Genomic DNA, 21,964 nt, shown 5'->3' on the forward strand with positions numbered 1-21,964 from the left:
AATTTCAACAAATAATTTTATTTGTCCATCTCCACATAGTAATGAAACAAGGAAATGATATTTATTTTATATTTAAACTACCTATTACATTCTGAGTAGGACAAGTAGACCCTGCCTTGTTATAAAGGTTATCTTTCAGCCTCCTTTGATGTAATATGCTTCCAGATCCCATATCATCTGTGTAAGTTATAATACTCCTATAAGGAGTATTGCCATTTAAAATAATTCACAGGAAATGTTCTGTAGCCCAAGTCGTATCATTGCCAGTTACAGTTTGTGACTGTAGATGATTGGTGTTTTTCTCCACTTTGTCATTTGCAGTTGGTGACTTTATTGACCATATAGTTTTGGCTAAAATTTGCAACCTCCCCTCTTTTTCTTTTTGGCCGGTTGAAGGTTATATTATTGATATTTCTTTATCATATTTTGGCTGTAAATTTATAAAGAGCTAAGGTGATTGGAAATAAAAATATGACATCAATATTCAGGGGTATTTATGTTTTGAAGAATTTTTTTTTCAAATGTCTACTCTTTTTAGGAAACCATGTATAAAACTTAAAGAAAATATTGGGTGTTTTTTTCCATTAGGCTGCTGGTTTAGGATATTGAAGGAAGTCTCTACACAGTGTAAGATAATTTTTCTATTTGGAAATAGAAAGGCAAATTCTTTTTCTGCTGTGTTCAACACCCCCCCATTAAAATATATAAGCCTCGTTATATTGATTATAATCTCTTCTCACTTTTGAAAATGTGCTATGGGGGGTAGGAGCACATCCTTAGAGCCTAACAAATCTAAATCTGAATCTCCAACTCCACTGTGTGAGCCTTGGCAAGTTATTTAATTACTATGTGCCTTATTTTCCTTTCTTTAAAATAGTGGTTATACTTCTTTGCTAAAATGCTTTAAAAATGAGACAAGGAGGGCATAGTGCCTGATACATCATAAATGACTTCCTGCCTCTCCCCATATCCAGCTTTTCAGTTGTTATATTCATGGGTGCAACTGACAAGTAACTAACCCAGCTGCCTTAAGACTGTTTTCAGATATGCCTCTTGAAAGAGTTAATGGGGAATAAAATCTATAAACAACAGTCTGTCAGGAAGCAACCTGAGCATTTTATGTATAGTTGTCTTTTGGTATGCTTTCCTCAGTCAAGAAAAATGTTCAGTCAGGCTTAGAAAACTAGATTCACATTGATATGGGAAAGCACAAGAATTCACAATTTTATATTAGAATAGAAAGCAACTGAATGCCTTGGGAAAAGTAAATTCATTTGAGCAATATTTTTCAAAACTTAGCATGCATTAGTATCACCTCAGTCATGTCTTAATGCATATTTTGGGATCCATCCCAGTGATTCTGATTCAGTAAATCTAGTATTGACACAAGGGATTTGGAGTCATCTTGACCTCTTACTAGTAACTTCAAGGATATAATAGGTGGCAAAGTTTAAACAAATAAAATTATTTGTCAACTTTATCCATCCATGTTGTCTTACTACTATTTTCCACATTATCCAAGTCAGTAAGTGGAAATGACTGAAACTGCTCATATCGACCAACTCAAAACCTGGAGTCAGACCGCCATTTCCTATAGGCTGAGGCAAAGACTTTCTTGCAGAACCTTTAAACCGTGCAGTACAAGTGTGCTGCATTATAATAACACAAGGCATATGGAAATCAATTTTAAGAAGATAAATTAGTGGGTAACATTTTAGATTAGAAAACAATTTCAAGGTTCCTTTATCACAAGGTCTCTTGATACATTTGAAATATTATTTGATTTACACAAAACAAATTTTCACTCACCTTTTCAGAATGACAAATATCATATAACACAAATTTATAAATGAGAGCTAGGAGGAAGAAATGTAGTAGCCTAAGTCCTAGATGGCTGAGACACTCTGCTGCTGTAAGATCACTGTCCTTCATAGAATAAAAAAATCAACAGTGGACCTTTTAAAACATGAATTTTACCCTAAAGAAATTAAATATAAGTGGCCTCCCATCTCACAATAAAACTATAATACAAGTTATGAGAGACCTTCAAAAAAGACCCACCACCACTTTGATGTGTGTGTGTGTTTGCTTGGTTTTAAATTTTCAAACGTTTCTTTCTCATTAATATTGATGATAAAATGAAGCCCAATTTTGATTGTCCAGGTACCCTACCTTTGGGACAAATCAGAATTTTGAAAGCATTGCTCCTGGGTCCTTTGCACTTGGCACCTCCCTATTTAGGGACAGTTGGGGAAAATTAGGAAGGTCATGAGGGGAGTTGGAAGCTCTTGCTTATTGCAAGACCAATTCATCTGCACCTTGAGACTTTTTGATGAATTAGGAGATTGTTATATTACCCAGCATTATAAACTGTTAAGAGCTGTGCCAATATAAGATGTTACTGTATCTATTCTGGAAATTTTTCACCTTTTCTCCTGAGACGAAATACTTGCCAGTCCCATAACCTCTTCTTTTGCATGCTCTGACATACCCAGAACATCTGCATTTCTTTCATACAGCTTAATAACAATAATTCACATCAGGTATTGGTTTTCATGCATTCAGTTTCTTATTTTGAATGTTTAGTTTGAGAGATGATATCTGTCTTCCAGTCAGGAACAATCAAAAACAAATATATTTTTACTCTCATATACAATAGTTTTATTTTAGAAAATATTTTGCAAAAGATTTTACTATTTCTAAGCAGTCTATGGAGTCAGAGAGATCTGAGTTCAAATTAGGAAATTATGTGATTAGTCTTGAGTGTTAAATTTGGAAATGTTTTCTTTCCTTGTAAAATGTAATTTGTATTAAAATCTGTATAGTTTCATGGTTTTCTAAAACATTCAGGAGGGACTAGAAATAGAGACTTGACAAAAATGAGTTGATCAGTAAAATATATTATTTGCAAGTTAGCATATGTTTTAGGTTCTATACATCAATTTGGATAAATTATATTTTATTTTTCTTATAAGGAGAATAGAGAAAATTGTTCTCTATTATTACAAGTTAAAAAAAATTCATGGTTTAAGAAGAAATCTTGCCAAAAGCAGAAAAGAAAAAGAATTTTATATGTCTTCCCAATTAGCTCCGAATTGAACATGTGTTCAGTTGACAAAGTATTGAGCATGTGTTCAACCCTGTACTATGGATCTCTTTTATACTTATGCAGTCTCAATTTAGAAGGTCTTTAGGTTTTTCCTTGGGGTTTCTTTCCTTGTGCTTCCTTGATTTTATGTCTGTACCTTGAGGCCTACATGCATCTACATCTTGGGAGCATCTGTTCTGCACATTTACAAACGAACTTGTATGTTAAGAAATATGTGACTTGTTAAACTTTTTAACAGAGTTTTAATGTGAGAGCCCATAGTAGAACACAGAAATAATTCAGCTAGCTAATATTTTACAGATGGAGAATGGAATTAGAGTAGGGATTACTAAACAACATGTCAAAAAAAAAAAAAAGAAACATATATATATGTCCGTTATCTCTGGAAGTTCTCTGGCTCTGATCAGAGAAAGAAAGCTTTTAGTATAGTGGAAAGACTAACTGCCTGTAAATTTTGAGAATAATTCAACTGCACCAATTATTAGCCCTGTGTTTTAGGGTGAGGGCTCAACTTCTTTGAGATTAATGTGTCTTCATAGGGTTGTTATGAAGACAAAATGAGATAATTTATGTAAAATGTGATTTGTAAACTTCAAAACACTGCATAACTTTATGGTTTGCTGCAGCTGCTGGTTGTTATTGTAACCATGCTGGGTCAACCTCTCCATTTTTCAACTCCAAGCATAAGTAAACATTTCAGTTGTTTAAATCGGTGAGGAATAGACAGGAAGGGAGACATAGGAATGGGGGGTAGAAGGAGGAAATGGAAGATTATTGAATGCTGGAAAAGATAGATTAGAAATGCAAGTTTTAGACAAAACCTGAAATAAATTGGAAATATGTGATAAAGATTCCAGACACAATCTTTCTATCAGATTGTCACCACCCTCACCCTTAACCTGGACATGGCAGAATAAAATTAAGCAAAATAATAATAATAATCCAGCATTTTGTCTTGTTAAATACCCTTTTGGTTGAATTTAAAGATGAGAAGACTCAAAATTCCTGGCTTATTTGGTGTAGCTTAGGGCCTTGGTTGCACAGAGCTGTGGTTCCAAGGATTGCTTCTATTTATAGTGTTTCACTTTAGATGAACGTAAAATATTTAAGAAAGAAAGTGGTTTCCTTCAGGAAATCAAGGGCATACACTTGTAAGACTCCTTGGAACCTTAACATTTCTAACAATCATTATCAATTTGAATGTTTCTAGAAATAGGTTTATTAGTAGATAAACCTATTTATTAACAAATATGTTAATTTGTGCTTGTTTACACAAATTAATTCTTCCTTTTCTATCTTTGCAAGGACAACTTCTAATGAGAAAGCTTGCAAATGACATTTTGGTTTACATAATAAATAAAATTTTGCATTTGATTTTAGACTCACAAATCATAGCTTTATAACCCTTTATAAATTTGCTAACGACGTAAAGCCAAATTTCAATGTAGAAAATTAAGAACACTCTAAGAATAATACATTGCAAGGAAATTAGAAAATGAAAAACATAAAGATTAAAATTAGATTTAAAATGACAAAAATTTTTGAATAGCAAATAATTTATGCAAAATATGTTACAAAATCTGGGATGCTAAATAGTTGACACAAGTACTGTGTTTGACATTTAGTTTCATTTGAATTAGTAATAGAATTTGCTTCTTCCAACATTTACATCTTTTTATCTTTCTGACTTTATATATTTTCAACAAAGCTTTGCTCCACAGTTTCTGAGTTCATTCTTCTTGAAGCTGCTTTTAAATTTGCTGTGACAAACCTGCATAAAACTAGATTNAAACATAAAGATTAAAATTAGATTTAAAATGACAAAATTTTGAATAGCAAATAATTTATGCAAAATATGTTACAAAATCTGGGATGCTAAATAGTTGACACAAGTACTGTGTTTGACATTTAGTTTCATTTGAATTAGTAATAGAATTTGCTTCTTCCAACATTTACATCTTTTATCTTTCTGACTTTATATATTTTCAACAAAGCTTTGCTCCACAGTTTCTGAGTTCATTCTTCTTGAAGCTGCTTTTAAATTTGCTGTGACAAACCTGCATAAAACTAGATTTTATAGATATAATTTCTTTGGAAGAGATAAAAATTTAAAAGTTTGACATTGTTTTCAGTTATTCTTTTCTTCATTGTTTTGATTGACCCCTGTTAGATTGATATGTCAATCTACTTTTGATGGCATGAATATAAAATGACAACATAAAAGCACTTCTAGTGCAACAGTAATTGAAACTTGCAGTTTTCCATTAAAAAAAAACACAAGAATGCATGATTACTATTGATAAAGTAACAATATTTTCAAACAATAACCTATGTCAAGCAAACAGCACAAACAAGTTGATTATTTCAGCTTCTCAAAACTCAGGTTTTCTTAATTTGATTTGAGTTAACTTTATAATACAATTGTATAATCAGTGTGTGATCTGGGCTGGTGTCAAATTACTCTGAGTTATTTCTTTGATAATTTGGAGGTGACTCCCATTATGGATAGCAATATAAACAATTTAGAACATACTAAGGATGTTTACAGTCTACTTGAGTGATAAAGTTCTGCACCGTGGCTCATATCAATATTGAATGAGCTGTACATGTTTAAAATTCTTCCTCAGGAGAGAAATGATATAGTGCACAATGCAAAAAAAAATTCATATGTTTCCTTTGAAATGTTTCCAAAATACTGGTCTCATGGTTCTAAATAAAAAGTTGTCTTAAGAACCAGGCACATTTTGCACTGACTGATGGTTACTTTTAGGCAAATGGCTATGGGTTAATTAGGAGAAAAATTGCTACTGTACAATTATTATGCACTGTACTCCCACCTTGGCCTGAAAATAATGAGATGTAACAAAAGTTTTTATTTGTCACTGGTAGCTGCACCTTTTAACTGTATCACAAAGTCTGTTGCTGTGGTTACAGCCTTTGTTTCCAGTGATGTTTTGTCCATGCTTCCCCCCAACCCTTAACAATGGTTACTCAAAAGAATGAAATAATGAGTCATTCATTCGGAAATATGTTAAAATATCCCTCTTTATCATTACATTTCACTGCTTAGAAACTAGGCTGTAATTCAAGGCAACAGTTAAGTCTGAGAACTGTTAAAAAAATCTTTGATTTTTTGTTTTTTCATTTTTAAGAAAAACCTGTCTATGTAATTGAAGAACCTCTTACAAGTCTGAACAATTAAATCCTTTTTGGTTAATGTATTATTTCTGGAACAAGTAGATAAAATTCTACGCAGTAAGCATAATAAAAATCGTGCATGTTTCGCACAGCACAGAATTTTAGAGTCAAGGTTTCTGGGCACAAAAGCAGTAACAAAACAGTCCCTACAAAACTGAGTAACTCTGAATAACACAAGAAATAATTTTTGTTAATTTAAAATTTTAGAAACTGAAATGTGTAAAGTTTTAAAGTAAAATGTAATTAAATTATGGTACTGTACATACCAGTTGTTTCTACAATTGAAATTTTACAATATGAAAATACATTAGCTTTGTACAGTTTTTACAGGTAGGTAGGATGAGTTTTGAAAAAAAGATTCTTTTATTTTTCAGGGTCATACTCTGTTTAAGTCAAAAAATACTGCACAACTTAGCTAATTACAAAGTGTAGACTTAAAACAATTAATGTCTTCTTTATTTCATGAATCAATCTTGGATTTTTTGTTCATTTCAACAGGGGATTTTGTGTTTTGCTTTGTTTTTAGAGTCCACAATGAACACATCTTCCTCATTTTGTCCTTGAGGTTACAAAGTTTGGTAGCAACCCCTGGCTACCAGTGATCTCAGTTAAGCTAGCTGCTGTTTATGGTCACTGATTCGGCCAGCTGTTGTGATTGTGCTCAGGTCCAGCTCAGTCTCTAGGTGTGTTTCCATCGTATCTTCCTGTGCATTCGTTTCAAAGGACTTATGGGAGAGAAGTTCATGATGCACCCCACAGTAACTTATTGTGGGCTGGTCGTATGCCAGAAAGGTTGACACATTCATTGATAAAGGTATCTGGGGAAAAATGACATGAGAAAAGTCAGTTATATGACAGAGAAAAGATAGACAACTTTAGGGGAAAGATTTAGAGACTGAAGTGCTGACCTGACTAACCTCCATGGTTGTATCTGTGGCCCTGTGGCCCAGGTGTCCCTACATTATTCCGCTGATGACCCCATTCTCATATAGTGAGATCAGTGCGACAGTTTTAAATCCTGGGATGAAACTGCTTAATTCTTTACTAGAAGATTCAGATAAATAGTAGCCTACATGGTTCTGAAAATGATAAAAGATTTATTGGAACAGCCAGAAAGTTGCTTTCCCTAACTGGAAAAAATTGTGTTTTTAGAATTGAGAAACACTATTATTATTGTTATTATTAGTGTTAATTATCCTATCATTTGGTTAGGATACGATAGAACAAGAGTGATTCTCAAACTTTAGCATTCATGAAAATCACCACCCACTTCTTTTACTAGTCAACCCCCTGCCACCCAAGATTCTCATCCAGTAGATCTGGGATAGGTCCTGGAATCTGCATTTCTTTCAAGTTCCTTTATGATGCTGGACTATTAATCCACACACCACGTTTCAATAACCATTGCAGAAGAGAATTATCTAGACAAGCCATTCTGGCTATTCTTACCCATAATATTTAATAATTTATTTTACCATAAAATTCCTTAAAATATTAATGTCTGTAGTTTGGTCCATGTATCTAAAATTTAGATGAGTTTAGACAATTCCCAGGAAAAATCTGTGGTTCCTATGAGGGTCTAAAAAGCATCAAAGGATGATGCTAGTTTGAAGGAACCACCTGTATCCATGAGGAAGGGAGTCCCTTGCCAATTAAAGAAAGCAAGTTCTAAAGGTGAGGGAAAAAGCAAGCATGACTATGGTGAGAAGAAGGGAAACATACATCTTACAGACAAAGGGGAGCCTAAAATGTAATCAGATGTCAAAGTCTAGAGATATTTCCCATTTTTTTTTTCAATAAGATAAAACCTTGTCCTAAAAAGTAGCCAGATTTCAGGAACCTTCAGTCTTGATCTTGGTTTAATATCCTAATTACTAATTCATGCTGTTTAATTCTCTGGAGGATAAAAGCTTCTGCCATTCTTGTTTGGTGAACAGATAGAATGTATATTTGTTTGAGCACATCAGACTAATTCCTTTCTGATCTCAGCTGAGATTAGAGCCCAAAGCTAAGAAAAATAGAAGGCCTAGGTATTATTTTTTTATTAACTGTATCTTTACATTTTCCCCCTCCTCTCCATACATTAGAACCATCTTTGCCACTTCTATTTCCATCCCTACAGTTCTACTTACATTTATTTCTGCTTCAGTGAAAATTCCTGGAGCAAATATTACCTTTTATCTCTTTAATAGAAGTAATCAAAAAATAAAAAATAAAACTAATCACTTCTTTCAAGATTATTTGCTTATAATATGAATATTTCAGCGTATCAAATATATGGAGCTTAGTTCTTAGAGAGAGAAATATAATCCAGTTTATTAAATGAAATTCCTGCGTAACTCTTCCTATTTATGTGGATTTTAAGATTAAAACGTGAAGTTATCTGATGCAGGAATGAAAGATATCATATACTTTTAAAAATGGTCAAGGTGACTGAAAAATCATAAAGAAAATGCTTAAGAGTAAAATAGGATACTTCCATTTAAAATAAATAAGAATCTTGTTGTCACAGATGAAATAGCCCAGATAACTAAAATATATTTTTATATAAAAGTAAATGTGCAGCATGAATAGATTTGAGTTATCGAAGAGAACAAAAATAGAACTGTTACTACGTACATGAGTTTTACATTTTCCTCTGGGAAATCACTGCTCTGTAATGTGTTATGGGTCATATATCTGTAGGATTTTATATACTTGTTCTTATTTGTCACGGAAACTTATGCCTCATATATGCAGAATCATTTCTGGCTTACTTGGAATTAACTCTACTGTGAATAATTTGTAATTTCTATGGTCATGATTTATGAAAAATAGTAAACCATGATACATTTATTCTGTGTGTGTGTGTTTGTGTGTGCACACACAATTTCCTGCTTGATTTAACATATAGAGGCTACTGGTATACAGAGTGCAAGTCCTAATTTGAACCATTATCAATTAAATAGTTAGCTCCGATTATCTGTTTTAAAAATCCCACATATTATTTTCTTTAGTGAGTTTCTTACTATTGGATATGTCTTATTTTGAAATACCTTATACTGTGATTATACTGTTTCAATGTAAATACGTATTTTCTCACATTTTAATATTTCTGAAATTAGGATGGAACTTATAAGCAATGTGAATGTTTAACATATATCATTTCCCTGTAATTGACAGTGCATTTTAAAGTTGATTCTATCTTATTAACAATAAAATAACATAGTAAGATGTATCAGTAAGTACAATGTAACAGCTAGCCATATCTGAATACAGCATCACAGTAGATTTTTCCCAGGTTGACTTAAATGATTTTGAAAATCTAAGACAGTTAGCATTGGATATATACCCATGTGTATATATAGGGGTACACACATACAGATATATATATAATATATAAACATGTATGTATATACACATGTAAAAACTTATAACCAATTATGGTTTCAAAATCATTTAAACCAGGTATGGAAAATGCAGATTTTGGTGACACATTGGTTTTGGACCACTTTTACATACTCATGACATCTATATAAGATTCATGTAAATATAGTATACATACCTATGGATATATACATGATATGGTATATGTATGCACATGTGTGTACATTTACTCATAAATTTTTCAATTGTGTTCAGGTAAGTCTATTGAATTACAAATATTTTGCATTGACAATTTTATTGGAATGGCAAGTAAGATAATTTTTAAATATATAAAATATTTGGTTAAATTTAAGTCATTTCTTTCTCAATTTTTAATTTCTAAGTATTTTATACAGATATGGTACAAGATATATTTATTCTTTTGTGGCTAATCAGATGGATAAAGATTATTAAAGCTGTATGATATATGAGGCACCATGCTTGACAATATGAAGAACCTAAATATCAGTGGAAGGACCAAGTGATTTAGGTATAGAATATGGTCAGTAATTTTCTTTTTAATTATGTACTGTTCCCAGCAGTTACTATATAATTCACTAGATATTTATATTAAATACAATTGCTATCATGTATTTTAAAATATGTAGTATAAAAATAAATTTTACTTAAATTTAAGAGACCTAGTTCACTGTTTAATGAGATGACGCTAAAAGGCTATGCTATCTGGAAATACTTATTTCATTAGAATATCCATGTAGCACAGAAATTGTGTGTAATTTTTAAGCAATATATAGTTTGTTTTTATAACATCGATTGCACAAAATATAATGATTCCTAAATGTAATAAAATAAATAGTCTTTATTATCTAAATTTGTATGAGAGGGATATTTTTGCTTCTAATTATTAATAATGAGAAAATTACTTCTTTGTCAAAGCAAGGCTTCCTCATGAAAAATATTACATATGTTGTTTGTAATATCTTTTCTTCTCTATATCAACATCATATGTTGATTACTTTCTCAGTGTAGGGTATTAGATTTTTACATGTTAATTCAAGTAGGAAGTCAGATGCTAAGTGTGCAACACATTTTCTCCTGGAGTAGCAGTGCACTACATGCTGCCTGACATCATGGTATTGCCTTAAGAGTATTCTTTGGTTCTTCCATGAAGAGATTATTTGTCCCTTTCAAATTATAGTCAGTTGTTTGAGAATATGGCAAATGACAATTTGTGATAGTGCCATAATTTGAAAAAGGAGTGTGACTAGGATGAAACCTATTTGTGTTTCAAGTAAACTAAATCTACAATGATAATAAATTAAAATCATGGTATTTTTCACACCAGGGCAAATACTTGATGCAGAGGTTTGGGCAACAACTGTGAATTCAGCAATCTTTTGTGGGGGGAGTTTCAGTTTTGTTGGGAGGGTATGTCCTTGCACCAAAAAATGACTGGTGGCTGGGTACTAATGGAGAGGCTACCAGCTGGCTTTAAAAAAACAAATCTGTTTGACTCAAACATGTAGATCCCTTCCTGTCACTAACTCACAGTAAATTCCATTCTCTTCACATAACCATCAAGTGACCTTGGGTCCTTTTTTCTTTTCTGTTTTTCACATTAACCTTCTCTCTCTCTCTCTCTCTCTCTCTCTCTCTCTCTCTCTCTCTCCCCTCTCTTTCTCCATTTTTACCCCATTTTTATTAACATGCTCCCTCCTGCGATTAGGGTGTTCAACAGTACAGTCTCCTTTTATGCTTATCATCCCATTTTGACAATAAATGACTCAGTCAACCTACCTGAACAATGTACCCAAATACATTATTTCATAAAATAAACAGTTACCCTAGGTGTCTGAACTAGCTAGTTGGAATAGGCTCACGGAAGGGCAATAGGAGATTTAAATCTAATAAGGCATTGGCTTTCCAAGATAGTTTGTTAGAAGGCTCTATTTAAAGTGTCCATAAAATCTTCTTGTTATATCTTTCTGAGAGTTAAGTTTCTTTCAGTGTATTTTAACCTGCTAAACTCCTATTTATCATTACTTCTGGTTTCTTTTAATCCTCTAAATCACTGTTTTCCAAGAAAGGTAATTATTCTTAAGGCTATGAATTGTGGAGATTCAGGGATATAAAATCTTACTGTCTAGAAAGCATTACCATGTATACTCTGAGCTAAGAAAATCATTATATGCTATTGTAATAATAAGCGGTAGTAGCTAATCCATTATTTAGGAAATTCCCTTAGGAAAAATTTCGATTGTGGTAAACTAGTAGTGTCTTGACATCAATGATATTTGCCCTAGCAGCAATTTCCCAGTGATGTGTGTCCGGGCTCATATCACTGTCTCATATCAACATCAATGCTATGTACCTTTCACATAAAAAGTATAAAGTTAGATGATTAAAAATAACTAATTACTAATGGTCTTTTCCCCATTCATATGTAATATTTGAGTTTGTGATTATAAAGGGTAAGAATAGCTTTTAAAGTTTCTAATTTGTGATTAAGTAAAATAATTTTACCACATATTAACTATATAAGTAATATCTAGGTATAGTACAAGTATCGGTGTATATATATGAACATTCATATGAATTTCTCATAATTAGTTGGTTGAGGTCACTCAAGAATCTCTTCTGTTTGAAAAGATTATTTTAAGTAAAAAATACTCTGAAGAACAGAAAATGACAGTCTACTTTTGTGAAGGAATAACAAAAAGTCTATTTTTTTCCCTCTCTAGAATTCTCTCTCTAGTTTGCTTGGCAGGTGTTATTTCTGAATAGAGATTTTAGTACTTATAAATGTTTCTACACATTGTCTTGAAATAATGCTCACGCTTTCCTCATGTATCACAGAGGAAATCTTCCAATTTTTATAAGGCTGAATGTTATCTAGCAAGTTTTCTACCTCTCTAGGTTGTTGAAAAGATGATACTTTAGGGTTTTTGTAAATATTGTTTTTGATCATCTGCATATAGTGAAAGAAAGAAACTTCTTAATGGAGGAATTCCATTTTTTAGATGTAGCTCTTATCACTATCAAGATGTTTTCTCCATTTTGTCTTGGAATTCAGAGACCTATTATCTTACTTTTGTTTTTCATCTACTAAAGGGGTTTTCAGCTGAGTTTATTTCTACCTACTAACATATATAATAAGAAATGGGTATTTCAGTCTTTTTCTAGTTAATATTTTTCTAATTTGTCTTTAAATTTGTTTCAAACTGAGCTCATTATCTCTGAATACAAACGGGTTCTTCTTCCCCTGGTCCCTACTTTGTTCTAGGGAACACTTACTAGATTAAGTCAGCTTAATCTACGTATTACCCATCTACTTTGACTCCCTGTCTCTTGTTCCAAATGTCCCATGATTTGCCAGTTACTTTCTTGACATCAGTGACAGGCACACACTTCTCTCATCTCTGTTGCCACTATCTGGGCTTAAAGTATCATTACCATTTTCACCTTAGTGACTACTACTGTCTCCCTAATCAGTAGAACTGCCAATGAAACTGGATATTTACAAATTTATTCTGGAGGAAATTAGCTATATTTTTTATTTAAATTTAAGCAATATGTAGAAAATAGTAAATACTTTCTTCTTTTGTTTTCCTTTTTGGGAGGCAGTCACATCTGAAGCAAGAAGTGGGATTTAAAATATACTTTATTCTGGGAAATTAACATCCTTAAATATTTACTTATATTCCTTAAATATATACATGTATATATTTATACATGTATGTTTGTGTATATCACACTGTCTCTAAATTCTCAATTTACTTAAAGAAATGTTTTAATTTCTAAAAAATACACTTGCGTATGACTTTATTCTTGTTCATTTTGATGCCTCTACTTTCTGTTTCATTTACATAAGCTGATTTTCATAACTAGCTTTAGGTTTTGCTAGGGTATACACAATTTGATGTGTGTTTGGAGATAGGCTAGCAACATTTATTTTGTCCTATCAAGCTTGACCTTTATGTACAGGCTGGTAGTTTTACTTAGAGTCAAAATAGAAAGCTGTCCCTTTGGTATTATTTGAGTAATATTAAGAAACTCTTGATTGAAAAGACCTTTTCTACCGGCTTGACTCCCGGCTTGACAATTTTGTTGCTAATCACTATTTTGGTTTCTAAGTGTTGAGGCAGTTGATAAAATGTAAGTGCTATATGAGAGAAATAGTGTAAACAATTATCACACTGCAGCTTGGGTCCCTGGCAGAGTGTCAGGGATGGCCCAGATGTTACCTCAGGTTCTACCTTAGTTTCTTTAGGATTTCTGCAGCTGTGACTCTGCCTAGCCACCTGAAGAAGCTGTGGGCTTTTGTTGCATCTGTCAGTTGATGCATGACCTGGATACATCTCTAATATCCTCTTCATTATTTTCACTATCATTCATTAAGCATTTACTATGTAGCACAGGTACTATAGTACATGCTGGACAGAGGTTGCCTATTGTAAGCTTTCTAAGACTACTAACAGTTGAGAAAAGGAAGACTTAGATAGTTTAAATAATTTGTATAAAATCACTCATCTAGTGAGTTGTCTGAGTAGTTGCCTGCCTTCTTAACCACTGCATTTTGTTGCCTATCACTCTATCTAATGCTTACTAGCCTTAGAACCTAGAGAGGTGAACACAATATAAGCATCTGATTCTCTGTAACACTAATTCTCAACATTTGGGTCTTATTTCCATTGGTGTGAACATTAAGATTTCCTAGGTTTATACTGTGGTTTTATGATACTTCTTTGCACATTGGGTCTTCAGGAAAGAAATGTAGTTTATGATGGATTTAAGATGTGGGTAAGGTAGTGACAGCTGAAAGTCAGAGTTCTCTGCTTCTTACAACACTCATACTGACCAATACAAGGCATAGAGAAAAGAGTCCAATCTTGAAAACACTCAAGACTGGACAGGAACCTTAAGTATACTCCTGGATACATATATGTGTAAAAATGTTCAGGGAGAGACCTTTGGGATTTTAAAGTTGGATCCCTGTGTTGACTTAGAAATTGGTTTTCCAATTAAAATAGGTTAGCTTTTCTTTTAGCAAAATGTTCAAAAAGAAACTTGAATTAATATGTAGTTTGATTATTTTGTTTCATATGAGACTATACTTGTCTTGATTTTTTTTCTTTATGTAAAACATTTCTAGACAGGTGCTGCAGAAGTACAGAACTAGGAAATGGAGAACAAACATGATGAAGACACAATTTCTGCTCTCTGGCAAAATTATAGGCTTGTGGAAAAGATAGACAAATAGCGCAAGAGAGTAAAGGAAGACAATGGATGCGGGCCTAGGAGACAAGATACAGTGTATGTGTTTCTGTCTACACACACACACACTATATATATATATATATATATATATATATACACACACACACACACACACACACACACACACACACACATACAGACACACACACACACACACATATATATGTATGTGTATATATATATACTCTGATTGGCTGATTTGACTAACTATATCATTCTTCCTTTGTGTGTGCCAAATGAGGTAGCCATCTTTTTTTCTTTGAAAATAATGTTGTTTTTGTGATTTATTGGCAAGAGTCCATATTGCTGAGAAGTGATTTAATATTTACTTTATGGACTCTCCTACAGAGATAATATACTTTACTTTGAAACTGATTTATTTGTTCAAAGAGCAATCTATCTCCTGGAACTATTTAGCATTCCAATGGTTAATTGGTGTGAGTACAACAGGCTGTTGGATCTTAATTTTAATTATCTTGATTCTACTAGTAAATTATTTTTTAAGAAAGCACTTTCAAGAAGCACATAATTAAGAGCCTGAATTTATGTTGTCTATCTTTAAATTTAAAAACCTAACATTTGAAAATATCTTTACAATTCTTAAATGTAATCCAGGCCCTGGTACTTAATTTTTGTATTTTCTTAAGAGCTAAATTGCCAACTAAAGTAACAATTACTATTCTGAGGTCACAAGTACAGTCCTCCCTCAGTATCCATGGGGGACTGGCTCTAGGACCCCTGATAGCAAAACCTATGGGGGGTCCTTTAGGTTTATATAAGTTCCTTATATAAAATGGTGTGTAGTACTTACATGTAACCTACACATATCCTCCCATATATTTAAAATCACCTGTAGATTACTCATAATATCTAATACAATGTATATGCTATCTAAGTAGTCATTATACTGTATTGTTCTATTTGTATTATTTTTAATTGTATTGTTATTTTTTATTGTTTGTTTTTCTTTATTTTCAATTTGTAGTTACTTGAGTTTATGGATGTAGAACCTATGGATATGGAGGGCTGATAGTATAGGATAATAAGGCAGAAACTCAATATAAATTTGCAAATTTTCAAGTGTCTGTAACTTGAGAATAATGAGAGACAAAAATATTGTTTGCAGAAGAATAATAATTTTTTAGTGGTATTTGTGCAAAAACTTCATTATAGTGAAATCCTGCAGAGTTAAAATATAAAGTTAAAAAAATAAGAGTTCTATTTGAAAGATCACAGTTCTTGCATCAAAATGTATTTAGAGTAAGAAAAAAAAACATTCTGAATTTTGGTAGCTTTATGGGTGTCTTGCAATTTTGTCTTTTAGTAATGCCCTAGTCCATCTAAGTAACAGGTAGAGTCTTACATAATGCAGGCACCTATTATCTTTGCAATAAAAAATCTTAACTATTTAAATGATGTGGCCACTTTTGAATATATTTTGTGTTTTATAAAGCATTTTGTTTCAGTTTTGTAAGAAAAAATAAATATGGATTGGCTATATGCATTGTTTTTATAAATTCAAATGCTAGTGTCTACAAAACCAAAGAGAAATGTTCATTCATTAATTTTTTCATTTATTTCTTCAATGAAGGTTTGCTGAATGCCTTCTCTGGGCCATATGCCAAGTTCTTGTCCTCCAGGGTTCTGGATGGAACATTCATCATTCCAATACATGCCTAGCAAGTGGAAGAGAGAGGATTCCATGTAGGAAAATCATTTATTATCTTCCCAAAATTGTCTCTCAATTTTTCACTCATTCACTCACTCACTCTCTCACTCTTGTTCTTGCTTTCTTTCTCTTTAAATTATCGTATTTCCACATGATATTATTGTGTGTCTGTTTTTAGATTATGTCTTTATTTGCACAGATATTTTATCTCATATTAGACCATAACATTTTTGAGCACAAGAATCTATGACTAATCATATTTCTCCATGCCTTACATTGTCTCACATGATTCCTTAAACTTATTAAGCACTGTATGTGTATTTATTGAATGAACAAATGAATACTTGAATGAATGAAATAAAAGAGTAAAGATTAGTTAATATAGTCTGAGAAGAAATCACAAACCTCCATCCCCCAGTGGCTGGACTTCATAGGAACTATATGACTGAGATAATGTATTAAAATAGAATTATGTCGGGATCCAGGCCATTATGACATTAGCTTAGAGACAGAGGGCTAAAATGAGTGAGCAGAAATCCACACTAATGATGAGGCACGTAGAACGGCGTTATGATGTTTGAGACCCACTTTATTTTTTATTTGATTTTAATTATTTAAAATCCTTTATTATTTTATTTAAAACTTTATTTTATTTTAAAATTATTTTAATATATTTATGTTATAGGAGGTATGAATTTTATATCTAAATATATAAAACTTTTAAAAAGAATATTAAAAATAAGACAATCATCCCTTAATTTGGTGATTTTCCCCCTATAAATTGCAAAATGTTATGTCTGCACTTTATCATCTAATAACTTCCACAATATCTATGTTTTTCAAACTCTTTAGTGCTTCCTAGAAGCACTGATCATGTTCTCTAGGAGTTTGATGCACCTGCCAAATTAGCTTTTCCAGTAATGGACTCTGCCCTGGACCTTCTTTGTTAGCCTCTGTTTTATTTTTGTAGTGCTAATGAAAAGTGATGTTTCTCTTTTACTGANTTAAAATTATTTTAATATATTTATGTTATAGGAGGTATGAATTTTATATCTAAATATATAAAACTTTTAAAAGAATATTAAAATAAGACAATCATCCCTTAATTTGGTGATTTTCCCCTATAAATTGCAAAATGTTATGTCTGCACTTTATCATCTAATAACTTCCACAATATCTATGTTTTCAAACTCTTTAGTGCTTCCTAGAAGCACTGATCATGTTCTCTAGGAGTTTGATGCACCTGCCAAATTAGCTTTTCCAGTAATGGACTCTGCCCTGGACCTTCTTTGTTAGCCTCTGTTTTATTTTTGTAGTGCTAATGAAAAGTGATGTTTCTCTTTTACTGAGGCAGAGCAAAATGCCCCAAAGTGTGTTCATTTACATGTAAATCTTTCTGCACAGCCCAGTGCCTGCTAAAATGGTACTATTGCCAGGTAAAATGATGAGACCTAAATTGAGACTATGGCCCTCACTAAACTTGGTGCTGTGTTTCCAAATCTGTTTCTTCATAGTGCTGTGCAATGAGGTGCAGTTGCTAATCAGTTTGAAAACATCTCATTCTTCTTTTCCTTTTTTTATCCTCTTGGAAACTGTAGTCACAACAGTCCACTGGAGGGTCTTATAATAACACTACATCAGTTAATGTTTTTGGTCTAGGTTTATATAAGTATGGCAGAATGAAAATTACATTATATTAAAAATTATAAAGCAAACATATAACAGATACTAGTGTTTGGAATTGTTATAGAAGCAACTGGTGGAAAGAACTGTTCTTATCTATGGCTAATAGGGTATTTTGGCCTCATAGGGAGGCTCTATATGTGATTTCCCTGAACATTGGCATTTATGTTTGTGTGTGTGTCTCATGACTTCTAACAGTCCACTTGCTTTCCAACTGGCATTTTCTTCCTTACTATATTAATGTAGTCTCTACATTCTTTATAAAATAGACTATGTTTTTGACATGCCTAATCTAAAAATAGTTTATCCTGCTTTGGCGGACTTGGATATTGCAGAGGAGCATTTCAGGATTTGCCAAACCCAAGCAGCTGACATCCAAACTGACTTTCAAATGATGTGATTACTTATTGATAAGCATTGAATTTCTCTTCAACTTCATTACTAAATTAATTGAGACTTTGGTTGAGATTATCTCCCAACTAAATGAAGTGATATTCTGTATGCCTCTGCCAGGTTGCATAAAAATCTTGCACCTGTTTTAGTTCAAGTAACATTTTTTAAAGAAAATCCTTTAGCTGAGTTTCATTTTATAGGGATGAGGTCTTGCTATGAATTTCTTCAAAGTTTATATTTATATCCACATAAGTATGAAAAAATATATGCTATTTCTTCCACCCATTCATCCATTTATCCATCCATCTATCCACTCATTCACTTATCCGTATCGTATCCATCCATCATTATTGAATATCCTAGAGATCTCGGGTGAATGAAACTAATTCCCTGATTTTACAAGCAAGCCATTTTAAACACCATGTTCCTAGGGTGGAATTATGTGTAGGACATGATGGGAATGGAGGGAAAGATCTTCTGCTGTTACTGTGAGGCTTTATATAGATAAGTCATATTTAAGCTGGCCAGGTTGGTCTTATTTATATATTGCTGTTATTTCATTGACATTAACATCATCTATCTCTCTAGATTGTAAATTCAATAGAGAATAAAGACTTCTGAGGGCTTGTGCAGGCTTGCATATTAGTAAATGTTTGAAAATTCTTGAGAATGGAAAGACCAGCAGGGAACTGAACTGATTATAACAAAGTTTATGTATTTACATTTGTAATGAAAATATTATAATAAGGGATGAGCTAATACATAAAGGTAAACTAATTCATTATTTCAAATGTTTATATGACATAAACACAAACTTTAAAAAGTAAGTCTGACAATATAGCTCTTATTATTATGCAATAAAATACTTCTTGTTGATATTTTAATAAAGATCGACTTCTAAATTTTATTTGCACATATAGATTATATGAGGGTGACTAACGTTGAACTGATTGAAGGTGATGTTGGAGGGTGATGTGGTGAGTAGCTCTTCTCAGTGTCTTACCTATGTTATTTAATTTTAGTTCCTCTCATTTTTTTCACAGTTACATCTAGCATTTACAAATTAGTGTTCATTTTGTTTTACCTTATTGCATAGGATGCAGTATTTCTTTTGTTTCTTACAATAATAAACAAGAAAACTGGTTGTATTTTTGATTAGTATTATGTGATAAACCACATATATATGCAGATAATTTTCTTTCAACTATGGCTTTGATCAAAACAAGTTAAAAAATAAACTACACAAAAAATGTGAGGTGTTATTCTTGATAGTGTATCTTGTCTCATTAACAATGTAATTATTTGGTTTTAACTCACATTTCAAAGTAGGTATCAAATGCAATTAAAAATTAAAAATAATTCAGACCATATTTGGACAGTAAATCTGAAGCTCAAGGTTAAAATCTTCAGTATCATTAGGATACCCTACTTAGAGAATATGTTTTAACTCCTTTGACATGTCTTGATATTTATAACCTACAAGGAACAAGTATAACATAATATGAAGGAGTTTTATGTAATTATTTAAACTAGTTTTCTTATTACTAGATCCTATCATTTATACTGCTAATGTATAACCTGAATGATATAAAATCAGCAATGAAGGAAAGGATGAACTTTAATTTATAAACATATCTAGGCAGATTATTTTATGCGATACAGGCTTCTCTATGAAAAGCTTAATCTTATGCTTTTATGAATAATAGCAACAATATATTATTTCTCATTCTATTTACTCTGTTATTTAAGTATGTATTGTAAAAGTTATGAAAGTATCTGTTATCCAAGTAGTAATATTGGAAAGGAAGGACTGATCATGAATCTTGTAAAAATATATGGTTAAGGATCTAATGTAGGATCAGGAAATTTTCTAGTTTAAAGGGTGAAAATGATTTTTTCTCATGACTAAGGATGTTCTCCTGTGAATGAAATTTAGAGTAGAATTATAAACAATATTTAAATTAATATATATTTTAATATTTGGTTCTCCACTTCAGATTTAGCTTTAAAATGTATTCATGGTGTTGTGATAGTCAATTCGATAATATAAAAATTTTTAACTTGGTAATGGTTAGTGACTATTTCCCAATAGGAGCATCTTTTGTATTTTCTTCCTATTATTTTTCCTTCTCTGTGTTTGTGGAATTCTCACTCCAGGTGTAGATTTTTGTCAACCATTTGAGGATAACTCAAGGAACAATACATATGAGGGTAGATTGTTAATTCTCTGAGCTTCCATTATTATTCCAAATATATGAATACCAAGTTAAAAGTGATAAGGGAATTTGATATTAGTTATAAATATAGGTGTTTTAATATATCATATTTTGTGCTTATTTAGAAGGAAACACTGGAGCTCCTGATCCTACCTTCTCCCTGAAAAGTGTTGTCAAAGCAAAGCACCTCTTCTTTGAACTGACATTGACCTTGGAAACCATTATATTTCCAGCTGAATTGACTGTGTCTCTCTCCCTTCCTAATAGAGAACTGATTAGATTTTTCTTCCCTTTATTTTATTCTCTTCATATGCTTTTAATTTTGCTTTGATTACTTACATTTTAATAAAATATTTTGTAGCTTTTGTAAGTAAATCAAACTCTTAAAAAAGTATGTAATGGGAACCATCCTGATGTCTATGGGGAGAACTAATGCATTTTGAATGCCTTGGCTGTTTATTTTAGTGATTTCTTAATTATTTATTAAGGGATGTGAAACTGAGACATATATGTATCATTGATAGGGTAGAGGGAAAGCCACGTGGTTGCTTAATAAATGCACAGGTTCTTATTGTGCAGCTGCTATCACTGTCTAGTACCTGAATAATTCTTAGCTTCTTCTCAAGGAAAATTAAAATATACAAATTAAGAACACACAAATTCTAAAAACTAAAAACAATTCACATATTACTCAAATGTAGTTAAAATTACGACATTGTTGAAATGTGTTGAGGTAGACAGTGAAACACAACACAGTGAGATCGGGTTATTCTGCTTTAGTGGGGGCGGCCAGGAAAATACGACTATACTTTTTTTGTACTGAGACAAATTTCCTAGATGGTAGCCCCAAGAAAGAACATTGAATAACTTACTGGAACTGTTTCCTAGTCGTTATATTGATTGTTTGGTCTTCATAGTGTACTCACTGAAAAGGCAGCTATTTGGCTTATATTTGTATTATGGTGCTAAGCCTGCACTTTAGACACTTTCTTTTTACTTGAGGACATTAGCAATTTGGTTTCGAAGAAAGGAAGTTTTTTTCTTTTTTTTTTT

The 21,964-nt window shown here is 32.1% G+C and overlaps 2 protein-coding genes across 3 annotated transcripts in view; one reads left to right on the forward strand and one right to left on the reverse strand.

Moving 5' to 3' along the window:
* The window catches only part of CTNNA3 (catenin alpha 3), a 1,693,405-nt gene that overhangs the window by 525,938 nt on the left and 1,145,503 nt on the right, over nucleotides 1-21,964 (forward strand). The gene's annotated exons all lie outside the window — the stretch shown is intronic.
* Nucleotides 2,881-21,964, reverse strand: part of LRRTM3 (leucine rich repeat transmembrane neuronal 3) — a 189,028-nt gene continuing 169,944 nt past the window's right edge. Inside the window, exons 3-4 of one of the 2 annotated variants that reach the window (XR_001886448.1) lie at nucleotides 5,167-7,125; nucleotides 2,881-4,880 (exon numbers count right to left, since the gene is read on the reverse strand). Coding sequence is in view for 1 of the 2 variants with exons in the window: in XM_017876510.1 (XP_017731999.1) it covers nucleotides 6,916-7,125 (210 nt within the window). In the remaining variant the exon portion in view is untranslated. Of the gene's footprint in view, nucleotides 4,881-4,935; nucleotides 7,126-21,964 lie in introns of those variants that run through there. The other variant, XM_017876510.1, reaches the window with a different exon arrangement.

Source organism: Rhinopithecus bieti, unplaced genomic scaffold (assembly GCF_001698545.2).
Source record: "Rhinopithecus bieti isolate Rb0 unplaced genomic scaffold, ASM169854v2 scaffold_8307, whole genome shotgun sequence".
Taxonomy (NCBI): Eukaryota; Metazoa; Chordata; class Mammalia; order Primates; family Cercopithecidae; genus Rhinopithecus; species Rhinopithecus bieti.